This window comes from Nicotiana attenuata, unplaced genomic scaffold, assembly GCF_001879085.1.
Source record: "Nicotiana attenuata strain UT unplaced genomic scaffold, NIATTr2, whole genome shotgun sequence".
NCBI classification, from domain to species: Eukaryota; Viridiplantae; Streptophyta; class Magnoliopsida; order Solanales; family Solanaceae; genus Nicotiana; species Nicotiana attenuata.
In genome coordinates, this window is record NW_017671220.1 from 158957 (window position 1) to 179956 (window position 21000).

A 21000-nucleotide genomic window follows, 5' to 3' on the forward strand; every position below is an offset into this window, starting at 1 on the left:
GGAGAATTGTGGCTAGAGGAATGTGGGGTCCATATGTATTTTTGCATTTAAAAAATGCAAACATGGAATTTTTATGAAATGACATATATGCCCTTGGTCAACCATCATTTCCTTTTCTATATAATAGAAAAATAGAAATATAGAACATTAATAAATAAAAATAAGATGTGTTTCTTAGGCCCTGTTTGTCCATAATTTATTTATTTTTCAATTTTTTTGAAAATGTGTTTGTCCATAAAATTTTGCAACTTTTTAAAATTTTTTCAAAAACCAAAAGTAATGACCACTTTTCCAAAAATTTCAGATTTTTTTTTCCACTCATAAAACTGCAACATTTTTTCAAGTGAAATGCATGTCCAAACATAATGGGCGTTTGGACATAAGAAATGTAAATTCCAAAAAAGAGTGAAACTTTTTTTCACGTGAAAGTGGTATTTAAAATTAGAGTTGTGTTTGGACATGAATATAATTTTGGATTGTTTTTTAAGTTTTGTGAGTGATCTGAAGGAATTTTGAAAAATAACTTTTTGGAGTTTTTCAACTTTTCAAAAAATTCCAAAATTCATCTTCAAGTGAAAATTGGTAATTTTATGGCCAAACACTGATTTAAAAAAAAATGAAAAATTTTTCGAAAAAAAGGTGAAAATTCTTATGTCCGAACGGGCTCATAATTTTAAATTCCAAATACGATTTTCAACTTAACTCCAAATATTATTTTTTTTTTCAAAAATTACAATTTCTATGTCCAAACGTCAACTTAGACTTTTAATAGTGATGAAATTACGCTAGATGGGGCTCTTGCAAACCGATTGGTATAGTAATCATTAGGATTTTAAGCGATAGTACCGAAAAATCCTAGCGATCCATCCAATTTTGTGGCAAATTTTGATGATCTCATATGAATTTTTTTTATGATGGCTAGTTTTTGTGGCAAACCCTAGTGATCATCATATGAAAAATTTCGGCGATTGCGAGAAGTGCTTCCAAAAATTCTAGTCAAAGGATATTTTTTTAATACTTTTTTTAACGAGGTCAAAATTTAAATAGCAACACCGAATAATTCTATTTGTGCAAATCACCCCTCAAGAATCACTTTTAATTGTGTCTTCAACTGATTAAACACAGTAAGTTGTTTTAAGAAAATATATTCGTATATAATTATATATAAACACATGTGTTACAATTGTTCACATCCTAAGTATTAAAATGACCTGAACCTAAAATATCTTTAAATTGTCGGTATATATAAGATAAATTCATTTGCAATAGCTGACTGTATATTGAATATGTAATGACCTTTTTCTTTTACCTTTTGTCCAGTCCTATCCTTTTTGTTATATTGACTAATGTTCCCCCATAAAGTATCAATTACTATAGAGAAAATTACTCAAAAATTCTTGTATCGTGATTTATAGTTATACCTTATGTTTATAATGAAGATCCTATGGACATTAACTTTTGTAGTATATTTTCATTATATAATAGAATTAAGTGTCTAATTTTAAAGGCAGCCACAATATTTATATCTATATACATTTTTACCATGATAGTAATATTAAAATTACGTGATGTATTTTGATTGACCACGAAGTTTGAGAAAGAGAGACTTTTAAAACTTATAGTATTAAATAAACCATAAATATTTATTCGACTATATTTTACTAATGGTAAAATAAAAGTTAAATTATTTCTTAATATATAAAAATAAAAATATTTTTAAATTATTTTTTTAATATATAAAAAGTTTTAAGTTAAATATTATTTTTATTGAAAAGAAATGCTTCACATTATTTTTTTCACAGTACGGGTTAAATGGTCTGCTTTGGGCAAGGGACAAAAGGCTGTCGTAGACCGCGAAGCACACAAATATCAAGCTATCACTACAGTCCGTTTGTGCCGGGTATTGTGTGTGTGTGACTGTGTGTGTAACAGAATATCAATCGTCGTTATTTTTCCCGTCCCGTTTCCTCGTCGGTGATCGGAGATCGGTGAGATTCTACGATGTTTAATTTCCTGAAAGGCGTCGTCAGCGGATCTGGAACAGGCCTCAAAGATCTGCCTTATAATATCGGCGAACCTTATTCCTCTGCTTGGGGCTCTTGGGTTCACTATCGTGGCACCTCCAAGGTTCGATACTCAAACATTATTTCGACGTAGTTTTGATTTATTTTCTGCTCCAAGCTGGAATATTGGTTTAGCTTTCTGTTTTCTATTTGCTAAGATGATATGTGTTGTTTATTGTTGATAGTACAGTCAAACCTCTATAAAATGACATAGTTTGTCTGGATATTTTTTGGCTACTATAAGGAAATGTTGTTATAGAAAACACATAATATAAACATAACATTAAAAATCGGATCCAAAAAAAAAGGGCTGTTAGAGTGAAATGTTGTTGTAGAGGATGGTTGTTATAGACAGGCTTTTTATATATTAGATCGTGTGATAAGGACTCATCAACGCACTGATTTAAATTTACTACATTTTAAGAGATCTTTTAAGTAGTACATAGCTGCTTACTTGTTCAATTTTACTACATTGCAAGAAATCTTTTAAGTAGTACATAGCTGCTTACTTGCTCAATATTACTACATTGCAAGAGATCTTTTAAGTAGTGGAGTTTTGATCCCATATTTTCTACTCTTCACATTGAACTTGTTCAATTTTACTACAATGTACGAGATTTTTAAGTAGTGGAGTTTTGATCCCATGTTTTTTACTCTTTACATTGAAGAGATTTTCACGTAAAAATTTGGTGCTTTTGATCTTTGCCTTGCTATATTTATTGTTCGTATGTGTATTGATAAAGAAATGAACTTTGGGCCTAACTCAACCCTAGAAGTTAGCTCAAGAGATGAGGATTGCCCAAGTCATACAAAGAGACCTCCAATCCCGTGAGACTTTGACACCCCTCGCGCGCTCAGGGACATCTGGAGCGTGGATAATATAAAATAGGGGTCCAACATCAGGTAAATAACAAATTGGGATGTGTCTGGCTCTGATGCCATGATAAAGAAATGGAGGAGCCTAACTCAACCACAAGAGCTAGATCAAGAGGTGAGGATTTCCCAAGCCATATAAAAGACCATCCCACGAGAGTCCGATTTGGGCTTTGACATGTATTGTGTCTGCCCATATCCGTTAGTGCTTGAGTTTGCTTGCGCCTTCGTGATTCAAATAGATTGGCAAAGTTTTGACTAGGAATTTGCTCCGCTGCTATCTTTATCGTGCATTTGTAGTGCTTGTTCTTCCTATGAGGTCCAAATCTCTTTCATGTCAGATCATTTGCATAGATCTTCTTCCGCTTCGGGGAGATATGGTTCTGTTGAAGAGCAAACACCACGTCCAGTGTCTCCGTCATAAAGAGGAATGCCCTTCGTTGAAAAAAGCAGCCGATCGAGGGAATCGAGAAATGAAATGGTCCAAGTAAAGAAAAAGTTCATGATAGGAAGCTATGAAGAGGGTAGCGAAGATGGAATTTTCATAGTGAGAACCTAGATGGTTTCTAGAAGCATCCTTTACTTTGTTGTTCATAGTAGCAGCTTGCCAAGTGGGAGAATGAGGACCGTCAGATCGAGGGTGTGAAGGCTATAACATAGAGTTGGAAGCCTTATTTTTGGGACATCTAGAAAAGTCATCCCGTTCAAGAAGCCCCTATTCTCATATACTATTCGTCTTGGTGATAGAGGCTCAAGATGATGGATAGAGTTGTAGTACAAGACTATTTGAAGGGCTTTATAGTCAGTAGCATGCAGGATAGTTCAAGTCTCAGACTTTTTTGATGAAGAAGTTCAAGTGTCACACTCTTACTATTTGCAAATGATACTCTAGTGTTTTTTGATAATGAATCTCAATTAACATATTTGAGTCAAGTGCCACTGTGTTTGCAGGCAGTTTGCACTTTGCAAACTAAAGATCAATTTAAGTAAGTGTGAAATTATCCAGGTGGGAGAGACTCACAACATTAAACATAGAACAACTGTTCAATTGCAGTAGGACACTTCCTATGACTTAGCTAGACTTGCACTTGCCGCTAGGTGTGTCATATAAATATTGCACATTTCGTACAAAAGTCTCAATTCCTTGATTTCCTTATGGCCCATTTCATGCTTACTTAAATTTTCATAAATTTCCTATCATAAAATAATTGAATGACCTTGTTCTGATTACTCAATATTCTGAAGCAATTTATTAAGTGTATGCTTCATAGTGAGAAAATCGTAATGAGAGAATAAAACATAATGAAAGAAGAATAGGAAGGGATGGTAGATGTGGTTTATGCAGTAGAATCCTTGCCACGGAACCACAAAATAATAATCCTTATATGGACAGGTTTGTGACTGTAATTTGGGGGGCTCCATCTTAAACATTAAAAATCGATGAAGTGTAAGATGTATCATACACTTATTTAATGTAGACATCTTACCGCTAGCTTTGTGCTATTTTGGCTTTTTTCTTTTTCAGTTTTCCAGTGTGCAAATTAGTTGGTTGACATAAAGTAATTCATTTGTCTTCTCTCTTCAAACAGGATGATGGGACTCCTGTGTCAATATTTGCTCTCTCAGGAAGTAACACAAATGATGGACATCTAGCTGCTGGTCGGAATGGAGTAAAGAGACTTCGTACAGTAAGCTAATTATTGTGTGTAAATTAAGAGTTTGTAATCAGAGTATTACTTCTCATTTTTAGCTTAAGGACATAGTTCTATTCAATTATTGGAGTCCTTCATGCTAACTTTTTCTCCTTTTGTTTTTTCAGGTTAGGCATCCAAATATTTTGTCATTTCTTCACAGCACTGAAGCTGAAAATTTTGATGGTTCTTCTACTAAGGTTACCATCTATATTGTTACTGAACCTGTCATGCCACTCTCTGAAAAGCTTAAGGAATTGGGATTAAAAGGTACCCAGAGGTATGAATTTACCAAGGCTCATTGACTTTTTTTTTTTAGACGATAACAGTTTGCTATATTCAAAAGCACAAAGGCTGTGCATGCCATAATTACATAGGGAATAACCAAAATATACATCAATTTATCTATCTTCTTACAAAGACCCAAGAACATCTATTATTCCAGTTTAAAAAAAAATAAAAAAAAAAAAAAATCAAAAAAAAAAAAAAAGTCCTCTATGTATTCCAGTTTACACCAAAAATGAAAAAGCAGTAGGCAATTCATTTTAATCTTCTGAAGAGTTAGCATTGTCTTCAAAACATCTTGAATTCCTCTCATTCTAAAGCGTCCACCATATGCATGCAGGAATCATACCCCATCTCTTCTTCTCACTTAGAGATCTTCTCCCCTTGTTCCAGCATGACAACATTTCCATGGTGCTGTTGGGCATGACCCATTGAATCCTAGTGCTATAAATATGTTCCAAACCTGAACAGTCACCGAACAGTGCAGAAAAAGGTGACTGTTGGTTTCTTCCTCCCTTCCGCATAAGTGACATCTAGAGCACAAAGATATTCCCCTTCTCCTCAAATTATCCTGTGTTAAACAAGCCTTTCTAGCAACCAACCAAACAAAACATGCCACTTTGTAGGGTATTCTTACTTTCCATATGTGTTTCCAGGGCCAAAGATCAATCACAATATTAGTTTGATTAAGCATCTGATAGGAAGACTTGACTGAGAACCTTCCTGAGCTGTGCCCCAACCACCACACCTTGTCTACGTCCTGATTGACCCCAGTGAATTGATTGAGTTTGTTGTAAAAATCTGCAATTCTAGTGATTTCCCAATCATTTAAGAGTCTTCTATAAGTGAGATTCCACCCTTGAGCTGACCAAACCTCGTTCACAGTGGCCTTCTGCTGCTGATTTATTGAGAAAATGTCTGGGTACATTGTCTTAAGAGGCCCCTGTCCCAACCAATTGTCTTCCCAAAAAGAAATGTTCTGTCCACTACCCAGTTTATAGCTGATTTTGTTGCTGAACATTTGCCAAAGATTTCTGATTGTCTTCCAGACACTAACCCCATAGGTAGTGTTTACTATCTTTGTTTTCCAAGGCCCTGCCGTCTTTAATTACCATCCTCCATAATGATTGTTCTTCTGTTGTGAATCTCCACAGCCATTTTATGAGTAAGCTTTGGTTTTGTTTCCTCAAATTTTTTATTTCCATGCCTCCCTGCCTCTTGCTAAGAGTGACTGTCTTCCACTTAACTAAATGAAACACTCTTCTTTCTTTGTTGCCTTGCCATAGAAATTTTCTCCTTAAAGCATCCATTCTGCTTTCAACTTTTGGAGGGATAGGGAACAAAGACATCATATAAGTAGGAAGGCATCCAGTACACTATTGATAAGTACTAGCCTGCCTCCTAAAGAGAGATATTGACTTTTTCACCTTGCTAGTTTCTTTTTGCATTTCTCCAAGACCTTATTCCATATATCAATGGATCTACACTTAGCCCCCAAAGGCATACCAAGATAAATAGTTGGAAAAACACCAATTTCACCACCAAGAATCCCCGCAAGTTGCTGAATCTGCCGAGGTTCATTAACCGGGAAAATTAGGCTTTTCCCCCAGTTAATATGAAGCCTTGATATGCCTTCAAAGATTGTAAGAATAACTCTCAACATCCTTATCTGGTCTATCTCTGCATCACAAAGAATAATGGCATCCTCGGCGTAGAGTAGATGTGATATCTCCAGACTTCCACCTTGTCTGTTGTTTAGCATGAAACCCCTGATTCAATTATTCTGTTGTGCTGTGTGGAGCATGTTGTTCAATCCCTCCATAGCTATAATGAACAAAAAAGGGGATAGAGGATCCCCTTGCCTCAATCCCCCGTGTGAGGGAAAGAAACCTTCAGGCGAGCCATTAATCAACACTGAAAATCTGGCAGTGCTAATACAAAATCTGATCCAATTGGTCCATTTAGTACCAAAATTCATCTGTCTCAGCATGTTTATTAAGAAGTCCCAATTAACGTGGTCAAAGGCTTTTTCTATATCTAACTTGCACAAGATTCCTGACTTCTTCTCCTTCAATCTAGAGTCAACACATTCATTGGCAATAAGAGCAGCATCCATGATTTGCCTTCCTTTAATAAAAGCCATTTGGTGTTTGCCAACCAGCTTAGAGATCACTTATTTAAGTCTTTCAGCCAAAAGTTTAGAGATAATTTTATAAACACTACCTATCATACTGATAAGCCTGTAATCCTTTAATTCTTTTGCCCCAATTTTCTTTGGAATCAAAGCTATGTAGCTGGCATTTAGGCTCTTTTCAAAGGACTCCTGGCTGTGAAAATTCTGAATAGCTTGCAATATGTCTCCTTTAATGATATCCCAGCAATTGGAATAGAAACCCATAGTAAAACCATCAGGACCTGGGCTTTTATCAATAGCACAGAGTTTGAGGCAGTCATGCACCTCTTGTTCCCCAAAAGGTCTTTGAAGCCATTCTTTTTCTTCATCAGTGATTGCAGGACCGTCCACCATGTTAAAGTTTGGTCTCCAGAATTCAGACTCCGTAAAAAGATGCTGATAAAATCTTACTATCTCTCCTTTAATAGCAGCAGGATCTTCCAGTGTTACACCATTAACCACTAGTTGATCTATGTTGTTGTACCTCTTGTGTGCATTTGCTGTCCTCTGAAAGAATTTAGTATTTTTATCTCCCTCTTTCAACCACAAAGCCCTAGACCTTTGCCTCCAAGCAATCTCCTCATTTTTTGCCACCTCTTCAAATTCCATGAACAAGTTGGCTTTCAATAAAACTTCCTCTTCATTCAAATTTCTCTGCTCCTGAATTGTATCCAACTCTGAGATCTGATTAAGGATGTTGATCTTGATGGACTCCAAATTTCCATGCTTTGATAGATTCCACTCCTTTAACTTCCCTTTTAAAGCTTTGAGTTTGCTTGCCAGGATATAGTCTGGTCTGCCTGCAAACACAAATGAGTCCCCCCAAATCTTCACTTGTTCATTGAACCCCTCTACTCCTAACCACCAGTTTTCAAATTTGAAGGATTTGTTGTAGCCCCAATCCCCACATTGTAATGCTAGAGGAAAATGATCTGAGGCTACTCTCTGTTGGATAGACTGTTTGATACTCCTAAATTCCTCATTCCAATGTGTTGAGTCGAGGAATCTATCAATTCTGGAGGAAGAGTCCTGAGTCCCTCCCCAATTCCTTGTATATAAGCCTCCATTTAAAGGAAGATCTACAAGCTCCATGTCATTTATGAAATCAGAAAAATCAATCATATCTCTTGTTAGGGCGGTACAATTCTTCTGTTCTGAGATAAACCTGGGAGTGTTGAAGTCACCACATACCACCCAAAGATCTCCACAGAGACCCCTGGCAGCCCCAATTTCTTCCCACATTCCTTGTTTTTCCCTTCTACTGTTTGGACCATATACCCCTGTTAGATGCCAGGAAAAGTCCCGGGCAGTGGCCATGAATTTGCAATTCAAGGAGTGCACTCCTGTACATATAACTTCCGCCTTCCAAATTCTACTATTCCACATCATTAATATTCCCCCTCTGGTCTCACTAGCTTGCAGGCATTCATATTTCACCCATCTATTTGCCCATAGTTGCTTTACATACTCATCTTTATCCCCTTCTACTTTGGTTTCTTAACATTCTATGCTTAAAAAGATTGATTACATGACTTACTTGAATTACAATAATGGTAGCATGATGTAATTTTTGAATTTTGAGCAGCTGTTGTGTCAAATGTATAATGTTCAACTTTTATTGCCTATAATATTTCATAGCTTCCAGAGGTGCAAACTGAAATTACTGTGCTTTCATATTTATTTTCCCGAATTTGGCATCTATAGTCCATTATAAGGCATCAATTTCTTTTTCTGAAGAACGGCCCCAAGACTTCGGTCTAGTGGTAATAGCGCATCACGTGATGTGTGGATTAGGGTGCAACAAGCAGACCTTCAATTAATCTGACCATCACTAAGAAACTCTCATAGAATCAAACAAGTAGAAAACAACTTTTGGAAATGCCATTAGTTGATATCTAGAATTCCTCACGTATAATAAATGCTGCTTGTTAAACACTGCATCTTGTCAGCACTAAAATTGTTCTTATCCCAAAAAATGATAGTGTGCAGGACGGGTAGTTCCCTACAAATCCATCTTTGTTAACTCATTGACATGAATCAACAACATCTAAATGAAAGCCCCCCTTTGCTAGAACTCATGTGGAGCTTTCTTCCAAATAAAGACTTGTAATGCTATATGTACTTTAATCCAAAATTAACAACTTACATACTAAACAAATGATTAACACTTGATCTGAAATACAACATGGCTGCATAAGTAAAAACCAAATTCAATAGGATGACAAACTTTTTGTCAACCATAATACCTGCATTTGGTGATTTCAGGTCAAGCTGTTAGAGAAATTAACATGTAGCTAAGCATAAAAGGAGAATTGGCCAACATATTAGCTAACAAATTTGCAAACCTCGCTCGGGGCAATTGAGCATTTAGTTACCAGCTGAGTTTCTTTATCTTTAATTTAAAAATTAACTGCACCCAAATGAGGACTCTTTTTTAATCACCAATGTAAATATTTTTAGTAACTTTAAGCACAATCAGGTAAGAAGAGCAAAAATGTTACCTGGTAGAATGTTTCTAGAAATGTTTCCACTCCCGTCTGTCTGATTTCTGTCTTTGTGGTTGTTCGCGAAAAGTGGTGAATCCTGGAGACCATTCCCAACCAAGTTAACTTTGAATTGCCACTTTTTAGGTTCCCATCTTCATCCAAGTTCAGTGGATCTCGTCCTAACAACTATCGGCATTTCTGATCTGCCAACTATTGCTCTCTACCATCAATTGGTAGTCCTATTAGAAAAAAAACATCATCTAATCCTAGATTTGTTGTTTTCCGTTTGTTGTTAGAGCTTGTTGGTCATTATCATATTGATTAAGCAACATTTCCGCAAGGTTCTTATTACTCCTAAGCTTCTGTGGTATAGAAGAATACCTTTAAAGACAGCTAAGTGAGACACGCTCGTTAACTCTTTCGTCAAGGGTCCATGATGCAAGTGTCTCAGTTTTATCTGGAGCTGAACCAAACAGCATCTGCAAGGGAGGGAGGGAGGGAGGGAGTTAGTCCAAAACCAAGGAGGAGGAAGAAGGGGCAGAAATAAACCGGAATCAACTCTCTTTCAGCCATAGAAGGAATATTTCAATAGAAAATTGGAGATTAGACCTAGTTATTTAGTTCTCCTCACTCCCCTCGAAAATTGGTTCTTTCAAGAAAGGGCATCTCTTTACCATGTCATATCATGTTGATCTATCTTGTTCTTGCTCTGCTTATTTTCTTTTGAATGGACACGTTGAAAGGGTGGGTACACTGTTGGTTTCGAAAACCATAATTCTAGTAATTCACGACCAGAATCTTGCCAAATAATTAAACCATTGTCACAAAATTTCAGCTCTTGAAGGCTGAAGGTACTAGGCAACTAAGAAAATTGAGCTTAACATTACCTGGTCGGCAGGAAAAAACTGATGCAAAATCGCAAACTAAAATATAAAAAGAAAGGCTACAGGAGAACCTTGCAATTTGAGGACTAGAAAGATTCCTTTGAGCCAGAATTATATGATTAACCTCTCCCTTCCACCGGCTTACTCCATAAGAACTAGCCCTTTCCCCAGAAAACCATCCATTATTTACTGTATCCAGTTTGTGAACTATGTAGCATGAGTAAGGGAGATGATTGGGCCTAGGCATGGCATAATAGTAATATGGTAGGAGAGAAAAGATACAATGAGGCAATGACAAATTAAATATTCATTAAAAGTTCCAATCAATGTCATTCCTTCTATCTCAAATTGAATTACTGGGCTCGCCTTCCTTTTGTAATTCCTTGGTGTATCTAGATATTGCATTAGCGTCCTGTCTTTGAAGCTATGCTGTAGTTTTTGGAACTTATGTTTTAATTTATACCTTATTTGATGATGCTAGGGACGAATATTACGCCTGGGGGTTGCATCGAATAGCCAAAGCTGTGAGCTTCTTAAATAACGATTGCAAACTTGTAAGTATGCTTTTGATTAAATTTCATTCGTTCCCCATATCGAAGGAGTGCATCTATGGGAGCTACTTTCTGAGAAAGTGGAAGTTCTGATGTTAGGATAAAGGTAAAATATTGCAGCTGGGGTCTGTTTCTTATGAATATCTAAGGGGTCGTTTGGTATGAGGTATAAGAAGGTATAGTGCTGGTATAAAAATTTAATACCACCTTAATACTTCGTTTGGTTAGCAAACCGGGTATAAGTTATCCCAGGATTAAAATTAACACCGGGATAACTTATACCTTATAGAGGGTGGGGTAATTAGCACCGGTATAACTTATACATGCTTCTTACAAATTATGCAATTGTCATATTTAATACGACATACCAAACAATGGATAACAATCCCAGCATAACTAATCCCAGCATAACTTATCCCAGCATAACTTATACTAGTATAACTTATCCTGGCATAAGCCGTATTCAAACCAAATGACCCCTAAATGGTTGAGCCATATTGAGTATTTACGTTGTACATTGAGGTTATGACACAAATTGGATTCTTAGCTTCATTATACATTCCTTGATGCATCCAAATGCTGAAGAGTTCTTCAAGGCCTCATGAAGCCTGAAGTATTATTCTTTCATCCGTGGTGAAAGCTTCATCTAATTAAACTAGACTTGGATCTGATCCTTTGGACATAGTGATTAGGCGAAATTAATTGTGTTTATTTGATGTATCTGTTTCTTTTTTCTTACTGGTAGCTTTTGAGGTCATTTAATTAATCTTCTGCTTGCAAACTTTACTGGATCACTCGAATATTTGATGGATTATTTTGAGTTGCATTTTTACTAGTGCAGGTTCATGGGAATGTTTGTCTGGCTAGTGTTGTTGTCACGCAAACTCTGGACTGGAAGTTGCACGCCTTTGATGTACTTTCCGAGTTTGATGGACACAATGAATCTTCTGTTGGACCAATGCTGGTAAACTATGATTCTGAATTAACTCACCGCAACATTCCTTTCACTTTTTATGCCATACCAAACCTCGTCTTTAACTCTGAATCACAGGGTGGGCAACTGCAGATTTTTTATTGATCTCTGTATATAGCATTGAAAGAAAAGATAGGATAAATAGAAACCTAATTTCTGTTTCTTCAAGCGTACAACATGTTGAACTAATTATCCTTGAAAGTTTTTCTTTTAATTCCTCTTTTAGCAGAACTGTATTTTCCTTTAGAGGATTCATATAGTCGAGTCAACTGATTTGGGATTGAGGTGCAGTTGATTGATTGGTTGTTTCACTGTTGTTTTCATTTTTTCCTTTGTCACACAGCAATTCGAGTTCATTCTGTGTTTATTTGTGTGCAGCAATATGATTGGCTTATTGGCGCACAATACAAATCAATGGAACTGCTGAAGTCTGACTGGACGACAATCAGAAAATCTCCACCTTGGGCTACAGATTCTTGGGGTTTGGGTAAGTATTTTCTGATTAATTGCCATTGTTATTGAATGGTAATAGAATGATAAAACTAAAAAGTTTTGGCTCTCTACTTTCTGAGATTCCACTTTTCTGATATTGGAATATAGGTTGCAGTTATGGACCTTACCATGTTAGCAAGAGCGTAGAAAAAACTAAAATGCTTTAAATGTTCAGCATTTCCTCGGCTCATGAAACGATTGCTTCTGCTGTACCTTTCTTAGATATTATCATTGTTCTGATGCTTGAGTATTTATTATGGAGTCACCATTTTCTGGATGCAAAATGGACAAGAGAGCTTTTCGCTTATCTATCAAATGCTCCAGAGTTCTTAAATGTTCTTTTTCAACTGCAAATTAATCTTTTGATGCTGTGAAATTGCTAGGCTGTCTTATCTATGAACTGTTTTCTGGTACCAAGTTGAGCAAAACAGAGGAGCTGCGCAATACTGTTTCTATTCCAAAGGTGTGCTGCAAAATTCATTGATTGATTTGCTTCTCTTTAGCACCTGTCTGGTTATACTCTTCTTATCTTCCAGTGCATTTTGAAAAATTCATTTCATTTGCAATTGGCTTATTTTCCTGTCTCACAGTCTCTACTTCCAGATTATCAGCGTCTCTTGAGCTCTATGCCTGCTCGCAGGTTGAATTCATCAAAGCTTCTCGAAAATAGTGGTAATATTTCTTGTTCGATTTTGTTTTTTGTATCTTACTTTTGTTCTCAAGCTGTCCAAGCTCCGTACATATGACTAATACTCATCTCATATTCTACTGTTAAACTGTTGTTTTCTCATTGAATTTAGTGATTGTGGGTATTAATTTCAAAAAGTTCTAGTCTTCTAGTAGCAGATATGAGCTCAATGTATGTTTGAAAATGTATTTTATCACCATCTGCCTGTGGTTCATGTTTCAATCCAAGGACTCGATGCTGAAGTGGGTTTTACTCTCCACAAATAGCTAATCATTGCTCATCTAGGATAATTCAGACAAAGCTTTTTTAATGTGGTTTTTGTACTATTTTACGATTTTCTTTTTCCTCCTTATCTTCCTACAACCCATGAACAAGAAGAGGTCATTTTCTCTCGTTGCTTTTATGAACCAGTTTTATTTGTTGTGATATATTCGTATGACAGAATGATTCGGGATTCTGTAATATGCCAATCATGACAGTCTTAGCCTCCAATTGATGTCTACTCCAATGAAGATAATCATGTCAAGTTTCTGTATTTTGCTTTTGTAATTTTGGTCTAGTCTAATTTGGTATATTTACCCCTCACAAAGGCTTTGCCTTCTATAACTTTATCTTATACCTGGTTGCATGCTAGTTTATTAATCTGTATTGATGCACCTCTTGCTTGATGAATCAGGATGAATCAAACAGGTAGCCTTTTGGCAGAACTAAATGAAAGTTGAATTACAACTTAGACATTCGTCATATATATATATATATATATATATATATATATATATATATATATATATATATATCCTTGTGTATATCTTATGTTCCCTAGTTTTCTGTACCCTCCATAGGGTTGTATGTCTTCTATGAACTTTAATCTATCTGAATCAGATCAAGCCATTTTGACCTCACTTTGTGGAATTCATTATGTGGAGCTAATGCTTGAGTCCCTCTTATTTATCTGATGGTGCTTCCATTGCTCATTTTTCATGGCATATTCTTGCTTTTACTCTTCAAGAATTTTCTAATTATCAGTTTATCACCCTGGATTATCTAGTCTTGTTTCTTTTCTTTTTACCTGACTTGAAGCGGTAGTATTTCTACTCTGTCCAATGTATCTTTCACTTGCTGGATCTCCACTAAAGGTGCTCATGCATTGGCAGAATATTTCCACAATAAGTTGGTGGAGACCATTCAATTCATGGAAATACTTAATCTTAAGGATAGTGTAGAAAAGGACACTTTCTTCCGTAAGCTTCCAAATCTAGCAGAGCAACTTCCTCGAGAAATCGTGCTGAAGAAGGTGACCTTTTTTCTTCCATAAAAAATTCGAGTTTGTTAAATAAAGCAAATAGAAATTTTTACTCAAAATAAATAAATGAATTAATTAATAGAGGAAATATAATATCTTCTCTTTGCAGTTACTTCCTCTGCTGGCTTCTGCATTAGAATTTGGTTCAGCTGCTGCTCCTGCTTTAACGGCGCTGTTGAAAATGGGTTCCTGGCTTTCAACAGATGAGTTCAGTGTCAAGGTTGAACTTTTTTCTCGCTCTTCCCTTTTATGTACTTTTTACATCCAGCACAGTGATGGCATCTTCTTTTTGGTGTTTCGTTTCTGTTTTATTAACTTATAATTTGAACTGTGTGCATCTATAATAGGTACTGCCTACGATCATAAAACTTTTTGCCTCCAATGATCGGGCTATCCGAGTTGGTCTTCTGCAGCATATTGATCAATATGGGGAGTCATTATCTGCACAAGTTGTTGAGCAGGTGTGGAAATATTAGATGAATTATGGCTTATTTCTTTTCCAAGAGCAGAATTATTCTTACTTGAAGGGACACCCTTAATAAGTAAGAAATACTTTGCACTTTGATGGTCAAATTGCCTGACAAAGCTTTTGATCAGGTTTATGCTCATGTGGCTACTGGGTTCTCTGACACATCTGCTTTTCTCCGGGAGTTGACACTCAAATCTATGCTTGTATTGGCTCCTAAGGTGCGTACATCCTGCATATAGGTCTTGCACTTTTGTTCTAGCATATAAGCACAAATATCCAGTAAGTTGACCTAGCTGTGCGGCGCTTAACTGTATACTTGACTAGAACATGCCACTGTACTTATGTTTTGACTTTCTGGAAGTCTGATTACTGATGTTCTATATGCACTGGTAAATTTCTTAGCATTTACATGTTATGCTATAGTGCTTATTGTTTCTTAGATTGGTCATCTGTGAACAATATCGTGCTTCATAGTGGTTGAGTAGTTCCATATAGTGTTACTGTTAATTCCTAGTATCACGCTAACTAATGTATTTCCAAAATTTATTGCAGCTCTCACATCGCACGATATCGGGATCTTTGTTGAAATATCTCTCTAAACTACAGGTGTGAAGTGGACAGGGAAAACTGCTAGTCTTCCTTTCTGTGCTTTAATTCGTTGCTTCATAGTGTTTGAAATATCTGTTCAAGCAACAGGCATGTGTCATAGTGCAAAGCTTATTCTTCTTGTCCAGGCTTATTTCTTTGCTTCTTAGTTTTTGCTCTTCTATATGTGGTGTATGTAGGTTGATGAAGAAGCGGCAATTAGAACAAACACTACTATATTGCTTGGAAATATTGCCAGTTACCTTAATGAGGGAGTAAGGAACTATGTCTTGATTCTCATACCGCTCCAGAATTTAAATAAGTGACAATATTTCAAATGCCTGCTGGCTTTTTACTTATGAAGGAGTTTAAAATAGATCCTATCCTTCCCAAGATGTGTTTTACTTCTAACATGATAATTAATGAAATTTTCTGCCTGTAGACAAGGAAAAGGGTGCTAATAAATGCATTCACTGTTCGTGCCTTGCGTGATACATTTTCACCTGCCCGAGCAGCAGGTAGCACCATATATGCTTTGCATTCAACCTTTTTCTTTGACAAGCTAATGATAATATTTTGAGTTTAATTTTTTCCAGAGATTCTTTATTGATCTTTTCCAGATTCCTTTGGTTGTCTCTGCTTTCTCTTCCCTTTTTAATCCTTGTTTCTCTCTGTAATGATGGATGTAAATTTTAATATGGTGGCAGGTGTCATGGCTTTGTGCGCTACCAGCTCTTACTATGATGTGACTGAGATTGCAACCCGCATTTTACCTAATATAGTTGTACTTACCATTGATCCCGACAGGTATTCTTTTCTTAAAGTTGCATTTACTGCTGTATGGAAACTTGTCCTTGACAAGGATGTAGGATATCTGATTTCACACGGAATCAGTTTATGCTAGTTTTGAGAACATTTCTTTCCGGGATTACTTTACAACTATGCCTCAATCACTAGTTGGGGTCAGCTATATGAATCGTCACTATCCATTTTGTTGTGTTTGAACTCGTTTCTTTCCAATATTCAGAAAGTGCCACTTTCTGGGATTACTTTAGCTCTTATAAAAAGTAAGAAGTTTTTAAGCTTTGCTGTTACTGATACAATCACAGTTAAGGAGCTTGCATTAGCAATTAGATTAGTGTCAATGCTCTTGAACTCCATGCCGTTGGCCCTCTGTGGTTTAGATGAATTGAACTTTCGTGTTAGTAGTAGGCCTTATTTTTTTCTTTTTGATTGGTAATAGTAGGCCTCAGTTTATCGGACAGCTATGAGTGCCGGAATCCTCATGGTTGTTAGTTCGATGGATGCTTAGGCTGACAGATTCAGCTATCAAGCATTGCATGTTAATGGTTTCAAATATTATGACTTCCTTCGCTGTCTGGATAATTTATGTGCATTTCTAAATCTTTAAATCTTTCGAAAAGTAAGAATGTTTATAGTTGTTAGAAACTTAAGGTTTTATTATTTTGTGGAGCCTATTGCTCGTCATAGTGCGAATGTCAAACTCAATTTACAGATAGAAGACCGTGGTAATCCACATATCTGCCATTTGTACTGTTTGTTTGGAATCTTTCCCCTTCCAAAATGGAATCCAAGATAATGCATTTTGTTTGTTTGGCTGGGGTTTGTTCTTAGTTTCTGTGCTTTTTTGTGTTTGAGTCGCTTTGTTGTTTGGAGCGGATTAGTTGTTATGCTTGGTTGGAAATGTTTTGATTATCTCTGTGCATATATACTCTTTCATCACTTGTTTCTTTTCAATGAACAGTGATGTTCAATCAAACGCATTCCAAGCAGTTGATCAGTTTTTGCAATTAGTCAAGCAGCACCATGAGAAGGTATTAATGTATTCTTTTAAAAAATATTCACTTGCACATTAGATGTCCCAGATTTAGCCTTGAGTTGAAAAGCTTGCTTTTTGTGATGTTGTGTTGGAGCTTGAGAAAAATTGTTTTCACCTTTTCATAAAACTTGGGGATTATTTAGCATAACTGAAAAGAGAAGGAAAATAGAAGAAGCTTCTTTTCCACTTTGACATTATAAAACTTGGATGATATGTGGCATGACTATACTCTAGTCTTGTTAAAAGAAGCTGTGTCTTTCTTTCTTGTTAATTCATGTTACCATAAACTGATGAGCAGGAAGTAGAGTTCTGCCACTTCTTGGGTGCCCTTCCCGGCTTATTAACTTTAAAATTAAGTAGCTTCTCATGAGTTTTTCTGTATTCTGGAATACTCAACACGCGTATTTTTGTGTCGGATTAGAAATGAACATTTACGCCCGTCACTTTATTTTGTATAAAATGTAGTGATGGATTGATATTGGAGCCATTAAGAATGAAGGATATACTTTTGTCACGTAAATATATTAACATTCCAAAAGTTCTCATACAATTTTCTGGCTTTCAACATGCCATGTCATTCTTATAAGAGCATGCATTTAAAGGTAAAATGGAAACATAAAAAATTAAAGAGTACCCAATTGTGGAAATGTGTCAATCTTTTCAGAACAGACCAAAAAAGAAAGTGTCATATAAAATGGAACGTAGGCCGGAGGGGGCATGTACTTTTTCTGTTCATAGTTCACAACTAGGTGCACGCCCTATATATATATATATAAGAAAGATTGTTGAGACAGATAAAATGTATTTACATACCAAACGTTTCCTTAAAATTTTGTGGTTTTTGGCATGTCATGTCATACCTATAAGGCTATAACTTATAAGTATGAATAAGTATGACATGTGCTCTCAGTTGTGCTCTCTTTCTCTCCCCTGTGCATGTTCTGCTCTCATTTGTGTTTTGTCCTCTCTAGACTAGCACTGGAGATACCAGCACTGCAAGCATGGGAACTTCTTCAATGCCTGGAAATGCGAGTTTGCTAGGGTATGTAAATATTTGAGCAATTTTTATGTGGTCATTTTGCTGCTATTGTAAAATAATTGCTATATGTTGCATTTCGGCAAGCAGCTGCAACATAATCATTTTATCGTCAGTTCCATTCGTTCGCTAAGCTTTATCTGAATTTGACTATAGTTATCTCAGGACTTCCATTAACTTGTCATGATGTGAAAATTTAGAGGGTGTTGAAAATCATTAAAATATTGCCATCTTTGAACTAATACTAAAGAATTTTGTGAAGAATCGTTGAAGTATGCATACGTTGGGGTTACGGGAGCTATATCATTTACCCTTTTCATTCTTCAGTTTTTCAAATTCCTGTAAGTTCTCAATAATATGGCCTGAATCTCATATTGCAGTTGGGCTATGAGCTCGTTGACTCTTAAAGGCGGTAAATCCTTCGAGCAGAGTCCAAATGCTCCAGCTAGTTCAACCGTGCCTCTTACTTCTGCAGTCCCCGATGCTAGCTCAAGTATGCATCTTACAGATTCATTTATTTTGCATTTTGCTTCAGGAGTTGGTTGATAATGAATGATTATCTTAGTGTTGCTTTGTTTAAATATTAATCATATGCCTACGAGGATGAACTCATCTCCAACTTGATACTGGTTTTCTCCAAATTATAAACATTTGCAGATAGTTCGGGTATAACACCAATTCATGTAAGTTCTAGCATCGACATGACAGATCAGCCTGTGCCAGTATCCCCAACATCAACTGATGGATGGGGAGAACTTGAAAATGGAATTCATGAAGGTCATGACAATGATAAAGATGGTTGGGATGACATCGAGCCCCACGAAGAGCCAAAACCGTCTCCCTCTCTAGCAAATATCCAAGCCGCTCAAAGACGTCCGGTCTCTCAACCAAAATCGCAAGGTAATGATGATGCCTATTAAACTATGTGTTCCAGTAGACGCTTACGTTCCCGGACAGTAAGCAGGGAAGTCACGGTTCAGTTACATGTATAACTGAGAGACACACACACACTAAAAAATCAAAATTAGATGAGGGTGATGGACAAGGAGATTCTATCACTGCTGGAACTCTTGATTGTATCTTCATTGATATTGCCCATCAGAAACTCAGATTTAACTAAATCTCGAAATCCTCTTTTCCCCTTAAAGGAAAATGGGAATCCATTACCGGTAACAAAATTAGACAAAGAAAACCAGGAAAAAACTGGAAGCAGATTACTTGTGTGGCTATTAGATCAGTCTAATTTCTATATTGTTTTTCTTTTCCTGACTCTTAAGATATTTTCTTCAGTTACTGGTTTACGTGGAAACATCACACCGAAAGTAACCAAAAATGAAGACGAGGACCTGTGGGGATCTATACCTGCTTCTGCTCCTGCTCCAAGAACTAGTTCTCAGCCATCAAGCTCTAGAGCAAGTAGACCAGTTGATGATGATGACCCGTGGGGTGCCATAGCTGCCCCAGCTCCTTCATCGAAGCCTTTGAATGTGAAAAAAGGCGGAGCACTTGATGATAGTGATCCTTGGGCTGCTATTGCAGCTCCTGTACCGACTGCTAAAGCCAGACCTTCAGTTGGCCGAGGCCGAGGAAACAAACCTACGGTTCCTAAACTGGGTGCCCAAAGAATAAACCGAACATCATCTGGAATGTAGATTACAAAATCAAAACTAGGCTCAACACTGAATGAAGATTTCACTAGTCCTGTATAATTTTCCCCTTATCAGGTGAGTAAAAGTTCTAACTGAAATATAATTGAGAGTTGTATTTATATTCCCTTAGTCTGAACAGTGTATTCTTTACGCAAATTCGCAAATTCATTGTTGCAATTCTTTGTAGTTCACGGAAGTCATTACATGCCATTTCAATTTGAATTAGCAAACATTTGTATTATTTTCTATCAGTTGCAACGTAGAGTAAGAGTGTATTAACAATACTCGAACAATATCAAGTTATCAACTAAATGTTAAAGTACCTTAAATTGGGGTGCTGTCACGACCCGGATTTTCCACCCTCGGGAGTCGTGATGGTGCCTACTCGTGAAAGTTAGGCAAGCCAACCAATGGAATTATTTACCTGGTTTCCATTTTTTAATCCGTTAACAATTACAAGCCAACATTAAAAAAACAGCGGAAATTAAAAGCGGAAGACTAAATCGTAATATGTTAATAAAGATGCCAATATCAATTCATACATAAACTACCCAAGATTGGTGCCACAACTTCACAGACTGTCTAGGAGTACTACAAATAAAGGTCTGAAAGAATTAACACAATATTGTCTCTGGAACTACATAAAAGAAACAGGGATAATAGATAGAAGGAGATACTAAGGCATGCGGACGCCTGCAGGACTACCTCGGGTCGCTTGATGAACAAGAAGCAGCAATCTCACTGCGGTCCGAAATCTACAGCACTGGGATCTGCACAAAAGAGTGCAGAGTGTAGTATCAGCAGAACCGACCCCATGTGCTGGTAAGTGCCTAGCCTAACCTCGGCGAAGTAGTGACGAGGCTATACACATTGTGAACTTGTTCAATTGTCGGTAATCTATACACATTCTCATCGATCCGTCCTTCTTCTTGACAAACAACACCGACGCACCCCATGGC

At 36.6% G+C, this 21000-nt stretch overlaps 1 protein-coding gene across 1 annotated transcript; it reads left to right on the forward strand.

Moving 5' to 3' along the window:
• The first annotated feature begins 1829 nt into the window (after window positions 1-1829).
• LOC109206788 (probable inactive serine/threonine-protein kinase scy1) lies at window positions 1830-20287 on the forward strand. The gene is made up of 21 exons (XM_019369652.1): window positions 1830-2127; window positions 4526-4624; window positions 4756-4907; window positions 10937-11009; window positions 11848-11970; window positions 12358-12466; window positions 12855-12934; window positions 13062-13143; window positions 14314-14453; window positions 14572-14682; window positions 14810-14923; window positions 15060-15149; window positions 15484-15537; window positions 15717-15791; window positions 15959-16034; window positions 16224-16323; window positions 17282-17351; window positions 18328-18398; window positions 18773-18885; window positions 19050-19292; window positions 19683-20287. The coding sequence occupies exons 1-21, from the start codon at window positions 2002-2004 to the stop codon at window positions 20042-20044; spliced, it is 2463 nt and encodes an 820-aa protein (XP_019225197.1). The 5' UTR covers window positions 1830-2001; the 3' UTR covers window positions 20045-20287.
• The last annotated feature ends 713 nt before the right edge of the window (window positions 20288-21000 follow it).